At 37.3% G+C, this 12,618-nt stretch overlaps 1 protein-coding gene across 4 annotated transcripts in view; it reads right to left on the reverse strand.

Moving 5' to 3' along the window:
- Nucleotides 1–12,618, reverse strand: part of sh3kbp1 (SH3-domain kinase binding protein 1) — a 65,354-nt gene that overhangs the window by 24,996 nt on the left and 27,740 nt on the right. For all 4 annotated transcript variants that reach the window (XM_044104045.1, XM_044104042.1, XM_044104044.1 and 1 more), the window contains exon 2: nucleotides 9,972–10,129. In XM_044104045.1, coding sequence (XP_043959980.1) covers nucleotides 9,972–10,129 — 158 coding nt within the window. The remainder of the gene's footprint in view (nucleotides 1–9,971; nucleotides 10,130–12,618) is intronic.

Consider the following 12,618-nt stretch of genomic DNA (forward strand, 5'->3'; position numbering starts at 1 on the left):
TATTTAGTACCAAATATGGATTGGAAATTTTTTTTTTTGGGGGGGGGGGGTGAAAGATCGAAATTTGGCCGTTAAAATTGCGGTGAAAAATCCACACAGATGTCGCATTTGGGGAAAAAAGAAGATGTGTGTCGCATGCGCCTGCTGTGCGGATGTAGCCCAAGAGTTGGAACTTGAAAAACGAAGTGTTTATCTAAAAAGCGGCTTATTAATTCTGGGAAGCTATCATCAAAACTGCAGTCCTTTCCTCTCCGTGTTGCAAGGAATCACAAGACGGCATGAGAAACTGATTAAAGCTCAGAGAAAGGCAAGCGGCCTAAAACAGCGCGACAGAAGACGAGACATCAAACAGGGGAGACACAGAAACCTTCGAACACACGGTTGAAGGAAAAACAGACATGATGGTTCACATCTTCCCACCACATTCATCATGACACTGTTTCGTAAGCTCTGGCCTGTGGCGAGCCGGGCTCAGTGAAGCAGACGGGAGCGGGTAGACTGACTCACAGAATGCACACATCGGGTTGTGAATCTCATGGTGTGGCATTAAAGCCCTAATGAGCTCCTCAGATCCAAAAATATTAACGTGACAACATGCTTCTTCAGTAACAGACAGAGAAGTTGTCGAGGTTGACAGGCATTTGGAAAATGATGACGACGTTGGGGTTTGTTTTGTAGAAAATTCGCTCTTTTTGTTGAAACTACAAACAAAATAATTTGCAGTCTGTGGAGAAGAAACTCCAGCTTCCCACAGTGAAGACGGCAATTAAAATCTGACATATGGCTGACGTGCTCCTCTTCCAGCAGGAAGCGGAAGATTAAAAAGTAAGGAGAAGAAGAAATACCTTGGACAAATCGATAGACTTCTTTCTAAATAAATCCACACCTACATACAATAATTTCTAAAGATCCCATTAGATATTTATGAAAATTAATAAGAAATAAGGCTACTCATAAGAAACATAACTTCAAAACAACCAATGATTATACACTCTAAATTATTTCTTAGCACTAAATGTACATAATTATCAAAATAGACATGCAGTCAAAGTTAGATGTATGAAATGTTTATACAAATTCTTTGAAGATCCCGGCGTTTATATGGAACAACATTCTGGTAGCTACTAACTCACTCACTCACTCTTTGGTTACCTAGCAACAACTTGAGTAACTTGCGCAGCAGCAGTTTTAGGTTTCACCACTGTGCCTCATAACTGCTTAAAAATAAAAAAAACAACTTTGTGGAGTAAAAACTGTTGATAAAACAGGGCAGGTAAAGCCACTAGTTTGGCAGTACTTCTGTTAGGTAAGTAAAATTAATCAATGGTTATCAATATTGACAATTATGGTTATGAACTGACATGAAAAGCTTATGTAGTGAAATGCTTTTCAGCTATATTGTCCACCCTTATTGGAGAAACAAAACTTTAAAAAGGTATTTATAGCAAAAACAACTACACTGAATGATTTTTCTTAATCTTATATTATATTATGTTATACTGATTGTAAATGTTTTCTGTAAATGTGTTCCTTGATATAATGAAATAAATGTAAAATTTATTATGTAAATACTTAATTTTAAACTTGTTTTTTGTTGTTTTTGTTGTCGATGTTGAACCCCAGAAAGACGGAAGGAACAAAATCTAACGGGATCCAAATAAAAAGGAAGAAAGAAAGAAAGTAAGCTAGACTGTATTTAGGATTTGCTTTCATCCATAGTGACCTCAAACTGAGGAACATGTGGTTCAGTAGTTGATGACTCAGTTCAGCGAACATCCAACAGAAGGAAGACCGCACTGCCTCAACATTTACCGTGACCGCATCCACTCTGGGAAGATTAGCTTTTTTCTTCTTCTTCTTTCTAGTTGTGCAGTAACAAAGATCTGAGACAAGACTGCAAAATGTCATGAAGTAATTTTTGACCATCGAGGTCAAATTAAAATGGCAGCCTTGAATCTCATTACAGCCTGTTAAGAAGGCTAATGCAGCACAGAATCAATGTTTGGTTCTGCCAGCAGCCATTGAAATAACAGGCTCAGATTAATTCAGAAACTTACACTCACAGACAGCTGAAAATAACTCCCTCCTGAGATGGAGAAACACCGGGCAGCCCACGCAAACACACAGCAGCCATTTGTTAGTCTACAGCTTCCTCTGTTTTATGAGCGGATATAAGCGAGGCAGTGTTTACGTGGCGTTTTCTTCTTAAGAAGAGATTAAATATGAATAAAGAATAAAATCAAAGAGCTCGTTGGTGTGTGAATAATTCATTTTTTTAGCTGATTCCACCTCTGTTTGAAGCCTTTGTGGCAGATTCCTCCATAGCTGCCATTCCTGCTGCAGGGATTCGGAGGTAGCCGTGGGTTAAAGGAAATCCAGCAGAAAAAAGGGGAGGAAGAGAATGTGATTCACCGTATCTGAGCAGGAAACACCTGCATTATGTGCACTGTTGTTTTAGGGTCTCTGTGTGTGTGTGCGTGTGTTTGTATCTTTGAAAGCCTAATAGAAATCATGCCCTCTGAATGGTCAGCATTGCTTTGTGTTTCCCTTACAAACAGACCTTGTGTCTGTACTGCAAAACAGGACACAGAAGCATTAAACGTTCCAGGATTTAAATACTAGTCACCAAACATCAACAAAATAAACAAGATCCAGGAAATGTATAGTTAGAAAATATTTGCCCTGTTACGGATTTCCTTCAGGACATCAAGATAATTTAACATCAGACAAATAAAAGCAGCTTTTAAATTATTATTTTTATTCATTAAGGGAGTTTTAACACCTGATAGTCTGGTAGACTCAGTTCGATTGGTGACCAAAATTGAAGCATTTGTGTCAAACAAACCAAACAATTTGAAAAACTTGTTCCCCTCCTCGCCTGTGGTGGCGCTGCATCAAGAACCACTGAAGGAAATTACGTAAAAACCTCTGAAGAAGAATTGAGGGCAACAAAAATGGAGTGGTGCCAGATTTTACCAGTTGTAAGATTTCTCTTTTTTCTCTGGTAAAAGACCAAAAAGACATTTCTCCTGCTAGCGCTAGAACCTTACATTTGTTTTGGTTGTATTTACCCAGAATGCCTTGTGTTTTCGTCCAATTCCTGCTTTTGAAGCGGTATCTGGTTTGCCTGGCATTCACATATGAATTCAAACCGCATCAGAGTTCACTTCTACCAAACCAAAACTTTGTGTTTTAGGCAGATCAGAATTTGCTTTTTTGGTCTGCATCAAAATTAAATTGTGCATTCCCACCTCCCAAGACAAATCAGACTTTCTAGACAAAACAAACTCGAGTTTGATTAAAGTGGACTAAATAGGGCTGGAAAAAAAGAACATCCAAATCAAACTGGTCCTGTGTGAACATATATATGCTTTTCTGTTATAAGCTGCTGCCCTTTCCTTTTTTGGGTCTCACTTAGTTCTGCATTTGAATTACTTTGGGTCGTTTATTGTTGTCACAGAGGGAGTTCCGTACCACTTCACTGCTGTGTGTTGAGATTCTCAGTTCCTTCTTCAGTTCTGTTCTTTGTTTATTGGTTTATTATTGGTTTAATTATCATTTTTCCTCCCAACTTATCAATCCTTTCCTTGCACATTTTTGTACTTTAATTTGAGTTTCTACAACTTCTTAAAATAGCCAAAGCGCTTTAAAAAAAACACCCTAGTGTTTTTAACTGTCTGGAAAATGAGCCGTTTCAATAACCTCCCGATTGCTCAGTCACTTTCTGCGGGCGCTGCTCTGTTACCTAGCAACCCCAGCCAAGCCCAACCCGTTACCTAGCAACCCAAGCAAAGCTCCATAACGTTTAGTCAGCTGGTTTTACCACTGTAGCAATCTCTACTTAATTATCTGCTTAACAGGAAAAATACAAATATTTTTCATCCATCCATCCATTGTCTATACACCCTTCGTCCCTAATGGGGTCAGGAGGGTTGCTGGTTCCTCTCCAGCTGCGTTCCGGGCGAGAGGCGGGGTCACCCTGGACAGGTCGCCAGTCTGTCGCAGGGCAACACAGAGACACACAAGACAAACAACCATTCACACACACACTCACACCTAGGGAGAATTTAGAGAGACCAATTAACCTGACAGTCATGTTTTTGGACTGTGGGAGGAAGCCGGAGAACCCGGAGAGAACCCACCATGCACAGGGAGAACATGCAAACTCCATGCAGAAAGACCCCGGGCCGGGAATCGAACCCAGGACCTTCTTGCTGCAAGGCAACAGCTCTACCAACTGCGCCACTGTGCAGCCAAATATTTTTCATATTATTAAAAATAAACACATTTAGTTCAAGTTCCACTAACATTCTTGTCCATCAATGCAATTTCAGTAATCATCTATTTTTAAGTATTTGTTGAACAATCAAGACTCTTACTCATATTTTTTTTCAATTTAACAGTTTATAAATACATTTTAAAACTTTCAACAGTGTATGTATGAGTGGAGCCACATTGGCGCTACTTCTGTTTAACCTTTAGAGCTGCATGACATGCAAGTTTCAAAATGTTGTAATTTAGAGAAGTTGTGAGATGAAATGTTAGACACTAACAGGCTTGCACACACACTCACTTTTTATTTAAAATTATTCAAAATTTGTTTGAGAACCCCCCCCAAAAAACAGACTGAGATAAAAAAAAAAAAAGAATCAACAGGAAGATCTGTGATGATGTGAACAAAATAACATTTCTGTTTCAGGCTGCAAATGGAAAGGTTGATAAGCAGATAAGGTTGTGGGTTGTTTTCTTTTTTTAGCTGAAACCACCAACAGCACATTAAGGTGGATTAGCTTAAAGTCGGAAGACATTATAAAACTGACAAGACTCTCTGCAACTAGAAGCGCCTCTGCTGAGAACGAGAAGAAAGGCCAGAAAAAAAATCTAACTATGGATATTTAGTGAATTCACACCGAACGTCCAGCAACTTCAATCCAGAGACTTTAAACTTTAAGGCCTAACCTGTCCTAATTTTGAAGTCTTATTAATTATTTTTATAATTTTTTTTTTTTTTTAATGAACTTGATTACATTCCAATTTATAAAAAAGTACCTGATTTTTCTAAGCTATCTGCTTTCTGTGCAATCAAAAAAATCACTTCCAAAGTGTTTTGGAGAAGAAAAGAAAGTCACCTCAATCTGAGCGGCTTGTTCTCTTAAAAGCACATGAGCTGCTCTAACAACTGAGCAGTAAAAAATAATGTTAGCAACAAGGAATATTTGACAGAAGTTTTAAGATTGTAAGGTTTGTAGTTTCTGTAAAACAACAGCAGTTTTTTTGCCTGTCAAAACAGCCTCAGAAGATTGTGGCCTCAGAAAATCTAAAACTATTTCTGTGCTAAATGAATTAGCTGAGAGTCCACAGTCAGATGATCTCCGTCTCTTCCGTATGTGGAAACAAACACCGCTATCTACCTAAATAAACGCTGTTCAGTTTTATGCCTCTGCTGTTCGTGTGACAGTGGTGGATTTGCATACTCTTACTTTGTGCCTGTTCTCTGACCTGTGTGTTCATGTGCAGATCCAGCAGAAACACACATTCATCAGCCGCCCGGCGAAGCTTACTGCCGCTGATTGGCGCTAACTGGAGTCTCATGACAGTCCGGTCTGGTGTTGCTGCATTACTCACTGCCTCGCTCTTCCTTTCTCTCTCACACACACAAACTCAAATTCTTCATACAGGCTTTGTCAGCCACTGTCTGGCGACGTGCAGTCAGCACAAATGTAGCAAATGTAGCAAACACCCTGACCAAAGCGGGGATCTGTATGGATTGTGGTATTTTTCAACTTCTCCTCTTAAAACAGTTTTCTATTGGTCTGTATCACTACAAACCAACTAACAAACCTTCATACTTCACTAATCCACATTTCTTTTAAGAAGGAACCAACTCTCTCTAAGTGATAAATTTCAAAAGTGACCTAATACTCTTACTTGAACCAGTTCGGACTATGGGTTATACAAAACATATTTATTACATTTTTTTGCACATAATCATTCTGAGATATTGAGAATTTAGTCTGATCAGTTCTGCTTATTTTGAGTTCCTTTCAGAATGTGCTGCTTTAGGTCTTCTTGTCACTTTAAATCCAAATATGCCCCCCAATTCAACGTAAAAATAGCTCCAAACAAATACGCAATCATATATCCATACATCGAAGAGAAGCAGAAGTGGAGCCTCCTGTACAACCAACAAGAATGCAGCAAGTGGTTTCTGAATGGTAAGTAAACAACAAAAAAACTGTCTTCTTCAGCAGCCATTGTACAGTGCATACACCAGTAAAACCAGCTGACCAAACATGCTGGAGTTCAGCTCGGGTTGGGGTTAACAATATTAACTTATTGTTGTTTTTAAACGTTTCGTCTGTCATTAGAAGCAGCTGAGACCAAAGTAAAAGCACCAAAAGGCGCAAATTGAGTTGCAATATGCTAGGAATCAAAATGTACAGTGCATACAGCATTAAAACCAGCAGACCAAATGAGCTGGAGCTCTGCTTAGGTTGCTAGGTAACGGGTTTGGGCTTGGCTGGGGTTGCTAGGTAACGGCACAGACCCTGCAGAATGTGACTTAAACTGGAGGTGTTTGAAATGGCTAATTTTCCAGACACCTAAAAACATTAACTTACCGCCACAAAACACCTCAGTTGGTGTTTTTAGCACTTGGGTTGTTTTTAGAAGCAGTAGAAACCAGAACGGAGGTACAAAAACAGGCAAAATGTTAATTCTGCGTAACAGGTTTCCCATAAAACACCTCCCTAGTGGAGAATTACAAATATCCTTGGATGTAAACTAAACTGCCACATGTTGCTTTGGAAGCTGAAGGGACTGTGTACATTAACATATAAACAGTTTCTTCACTCACCACAGAGATTCTGCTTAAAGTCTCTAAACAAGTTAAGAAGAAAAAACAGGAGGCAAAAAACCTCTGCAGCTCCGTTTTCTCTGCTTAAACCTGACAGCTGAAAGCTGCAGTAATCTGAACTCACATGGATCTGTGACTGAAGTTCTGAGCGTCATGTGGGCGAGTGGATTAAAAAGAAAATAATTCAGCTTCTGCTGCATCAAATTTACCTTTAAAAAGTTCCCAATATGAGGCCATGAAGGTTATACGAATGTTTAAATCTGCTTTTCCGTTTTTGGTTGAAGTGGTGAACCATTACAGCTACAACTACCTGTTTGGAAAATGTTCTTGCTTAAGAAAAAAGGAAAAGTTGTGAAAATAATAAAATATAAATTTAAAGTAAGTAGTTTAAGGTGCTTAAACTACAACAATGTCTGCAAAATGAAAGTGGAAATCAAGGTTTTGGGATCCCAGAGGAGGCCTGACATTAAAACAAATAATCATAATGGACGGACATTCCCTAAGTTCATGCTTTATCCTTCCTCCAGCACAGCAGCAGTTTGCATTTTAGACTCCCACTTATGAACAAAGGAATCATCACCAAACTGAGGGAAGTGAAAAGGTCACAGTGAAAGTTGGTAAACTAAATAACTAAAATTACTTCAATGCATTACACAAACTGAGTCAGTTAGTAACCTGGATGAACCCAACACTGCAAAAAATAAATAAATAAAACTGTCTACTTTCTAGTGCAAATAACTTATTACACTTGAAATAAGACAAACTAACTTACAAGTAACTTTTTAGCAAGAGACATAGGCTTGTTTTAAGTAAATAATTCCTCAATATTGATGAAAATCTATTGTCCTACTGTCAGTTAAATTAACTTATAACTATTCTGATATAAGGATATTTATATCCTGAGGTGTGCTAGGACCAGCTGCTCCAAGCACTTGGTAATGATAACTCATTAATATTGATTAAAAATCATGACTTCCAATGGCAGATTATTTCACTTATAGTTATAATTGGAACCAGCACTTAGTTTTTTTATTAATATTAAGGAATTACTGACTAAAACAAGCTCCTACATCTTTCAAAAAAAGATACTTGTATGTTAGATTTTCACCAGAAACTAGAACAAAAAATACTTGGTAAGATTTTGTGTTTTTGCAGTGTAGTACTAGGAACGGTCAGAGTGCTTTGTTAAAATAAAAGTGATGTTATCTGATTAAAAACTACTCAGTTTGGTAACCAGAAATGAAGAAATGTTACTAAAAAGCAACACTAGTGGGCGTGCTGTGGTGGCGTAGGGGATAACGCGACCCACATTTGGAGGCCTTCAGTTCTCGACACGGTGGTCGCGGGTTCGATTCCCGGACCCGGCCGACGTTTGCCGCATGTCTTTCCCCTTCCTGTCAGCCTACTTTCAAATAAGGGACACTAGAGCCCACAAAAAAAAAAAAAGCAACACTAGTTGCACCATATCTGGTCATTCTCACACCATGTTCCTTCAGTATTTCATAAACTGCATTTCTAAACCTCATTTTCTTCGTAGTGACTTTACGTAAAAGCCTTTAGCTGATGATTCTGACTCATTCTAATGCATCAACCCCTGAAATATTTGTCTTTCCTCTGACTTTTTTAGTCATTCCCACGGTTCTAAAGCTCGTATTTGGCATCCAAACTTGTTGGTGACCAGAAACAGGACGTAATGAAGCAATAAAGTGTTTTTAAACAGATTACATTTAGGTTGAGAAAATGGTGACTGGTTCAAAAATAAACAATGTGGAAGAAAAACTCCAGAAGAAAGAAGAACTGTTGCAAAATGCCACCAATTCAGGGGAAGCAATGGCTTGGTTTGAGGCTTTTCCCACTTCCTTGTTCTCTAAACTGAGAATTTGGAGACATCAGAGAAATCTGGAAAGGATAAAAATATCTGTTTGATTTTAACTTTAGAATGTATAATGAATGCAGCTGCTTCCATAATAAGATTCAAATAAGTCCTGAAATTATGTATTCTCTGCCAGCAGGATATAAACACAGTGGCTAACCATTTATACTGGGTTTTCCACTTATTGCCGCTCATTTGCATGAATCATTTAGCTAGAAAACTGTTTGTCACCCAAAGGACGAGAGGGAAAACCAACATTGGGTTGCAAAAGCATTGGATTTTTTTTTATAAACTAACACAAATTTAAATATGATTAAACCTGAAGTGTATGGAAAATGAAGAATGAAAAATCTGAAAAGTTTTACCGGATAATACAGCGTAGATTTGGTCATTTCAGACAGAGAACATGTATGAATAAAGAAAATTAAAGTCTTGCCACAGATTCTCATTTGGATTTGCTTCCGTCAGCTGGTTATGGTAGGTCCATGGGTTATACAAAACATGTTAATTACATTTTTTATGCATAAAATCCTTCGTAGTTAATGAGATTTTATTCCGGTCAGTTCAGAATATTTTAATTTCCTTTCAGAATGAGCTGTTTTAGGGCATCTTGACACTTTAAATCCAGATAAGATGCTGCTGGCCAGCAGCACATTTAAATGGCTGCAATATATGCAATAACTCAACCGTACGTCTTTGTTAAGAATTAGCACTTGTTTTTCCAGCAGCCATTGTAGCTTACCAAAAGTGCTGGAATTCTGCTTGGGTTGCTAGGGAACAAGGCCCGGGTTGTTAGACAACGCAGTAGAGCCTGTGGAATGTGACTTCACAGTCCAGAGGTTTTTGAAACAGCTCATTTTCCAAACAAAAAACATTAACTTATTGCTAAAAAAACAGCTGGGTGGTTTTTCTAAGCAGTTAGACTGTTTTTAGAAACAGATGAGACCCAAATGGAAGTATAAAAACATGCAAAATGAGAATTTTCAACAAGAGGATCCCTTTAATATTTTTCTATGCTAATCTTTCAAATGCATCTCAATTTATACATTAAGACCTAAGAGTCTATTGGTATCTCCACTACACTTAGATACCAATAGACACACAAACAAACACCAAACTATACATTTGATCTGCAGCTGGTGGTGACGAGAGTTAGCATTAGCACACTGAAGAAGAAGGGTGAGAAAAGAAAAGAGACACCCTGTAGTTGAGGAAGTGCGGGTTTCTTTTGTGATTACTCACCCTGACAAAGTTATCGGGGAAGAACCCCCTGCGTCCGCCCAGCTCGCCCTCCCACCAGCCGCCATCGTCTCGCCGTATGTTCTTGATGATGTCGCCCACCGTCAGGGTCAACTCATCGTCCTGCTGAGCCTCATAGTCGAACTCCACCACGGCCTCCACTGCGCACACAGAAAGTCGCAGGTGAAAAAGGATCAAAAGACGCAGATAAAACCACCTCGTTCCACATTTTCTCAGAACCACAGGAGTTTAGCACATCGTTACAGATGCTTTATTTATTATTTCAACTGGAAATAAGAGGAACACACTCAAATCATGTGAATAAAATTATATTTACAGTTAGCTTTAGCAACCCAAAGAAGCAGAGATGATTAATGTAAATAAAGGGCTCAACATTGCAAAACCAGAATCATTTATCTATAGATGGCATGTTTGATTTCTTCTTCTCTTTATTTTTCAACGCGCTGTTTCTCTCAACACAAACCACTTGTTGAGTGCACCTGTGTTTGTCACAAATGCATGTAACAAAGTTCACCAAGTGGTGAATATGTTTGACATCGTCTGTATGACATTAGCAGTTGCAGACAGAGATAAGATGCTCAATCTTTCGCTCTTCCCTTAGTAAACGCTAACTTTAAAGCTGTACATAAAAAGACGTGGTGATAAAACTGGGAAGATAAGTAACTAATATGATACTGAAATGTTTAAAAAGGTTATTATTAACTTAAATAAAAAGTTACAGATGCATTAGCCACATTGAGCAGCTATTTTTTCACTTGTTACATCCAGATAACATTAACAAGTTTGTTTGTGAACTGCAACCAAAACATTACTTAAAATGTGAGTTAAATGAAATTAAGATATACCATACGAATCTTCATTTGTATTTACACTGCCTTGGGAAAGTATTAAAATCTTTGAGCTTTTAAATATTTTGTCACATTTAATCTATAAACTCTTTTACTTCAACCACAAACTATTTTATTTGGACTTAAATAAGATTAAAACACATTTACATGAATTCAAAAATCTGCTAGTTGAAGCTTATTGCTTCTAATCTTAAGGCAAAAGATATGCTTTAAAATTTAAATTTTAAAAATATTTAAAATTGAAATTAATTTCGTGTTAAATTTTGATGCAGTAAGAAAATAAAAACACACAAATTGGCCAAATGTAGCTGCAAATTGCCCATTTTAAACCTCCACCAAAAAAGTTATTTCTGAAATATCTGTCCATGAAAATATCAAGACACATTTTTTGTTAAGTTTGCTCAAGTTGCAAAAAAATTAAACATGTAAAGTAGCCACAAGTAGTTGCAAATTGATGCTAGCTGCTGCTAGCATAACGTTAAAACTCACCATTATTTAGCAGATAATGCTAATAAAGTTTGATTCTTAATATTTGTGTCATATATGTAGATTCTTTGTAGAATTTTGCTTTAGTTTTATATTTAAAAAACAAACAAACATATAAATGAGCTATGTAGCCACAAACCGATGCTAGCTTCTTCTCTGTTATAGTGGGTGCTAATTGCTACTAGCATCTAGCTCAGTGAATCTCGTGTCTGAATTACCTCCTCAGTCCGCAGTTAAGTTCTCCAGAGTACTGTTGATGAATATTGGACTCAGGTATGTTGAAGCAGAGCCCTTCAGATCTGGATTTCAGGATCCCTGGTATAGCTAAACATTGCTAATTTCATTTTGAGAGTGTTACAGCCTTCTCCGCCAAGAAAAAATAAAAATCAGCCAACTGCAGGATCATTTTATGAACTTTTATGTAAGATTTATTTGACAATTTGCCATTAGCAAGAGACGAAAATAAGATATATGAAGGAAAAAGATTAATCAAGAAAAGAAAAAGGTATTAATCTAGACAGATTTTACAGCTCTAAAGGTTACTGGTGTTCCAACAATGAGATTCTTATGGTAAATGGGGGGGAGACAGCTGAAGAGTGGGAAAACGGTTATTTTCGGACTTTGAGAGAGAAATCCCAGAGCAACAGATGAACGACTTTCATGTGAATAGTCATCCTAAAAATGTTTTTTCAACTCTCCAAGTTCAACAGCTAGAGAAAACCAGAAGACCACCAAGCTTTTCATGTGCTAAACAGCTGTTGCTACAATCCTAAATCAGAAACAACACAATACAAACAGGCCTAATATATCTAAATAAAACAAGGCCAAGAGAGAAATATACTTTTTTACAGCTATCCTACAAAATTCTCAATAAAACCCTAGAAAATGGTTGAATTTGAATGAGGTTTGGAAAGTGTTTTAAATTCAGACAGCACAGTTTTGTAATAAAGTCAAATCTAACGTTTAATTAAAAGCTGCAATTGCAAAGTATTATTTTCAGTTGAAACCAGACATTTTTATACACCTAATAAAGAGGCATGCGCATTTTCTTCGATTTAAATCAGACCAAACTCTTATTTTAGGTCAGTTATGATTAGCAAAATGATTTTATATGAGTTTTTTTGTTTTATTTTAATTTACCAATCACTGCTTATTAATATGAGTAATAAATATTGTTATATATTGTTTTTATCTCCAAAGTGGTGCTGGAAATAAATGAAAACTTCTCTTGAAAATGCTTGACGTTTGCTAAATACAAACTTTTTATTTCATTTTTTGTTTTGGTTAGGATGTTA

This window comes from Gambusia affinis, linkage group LG21 (assembly GCF_019740435.1).
Source record: "Gambusia affinis linkage group LG21, SWU_Gaff_1.0, whole genome shotgun sequence".
Lineage (NCBI taxonomy): Eukaryota > Metazoa > Chordata > Actinopteri > Cyprinodontiformes > Poeciliidae > Gambusia > Gambusia affinis.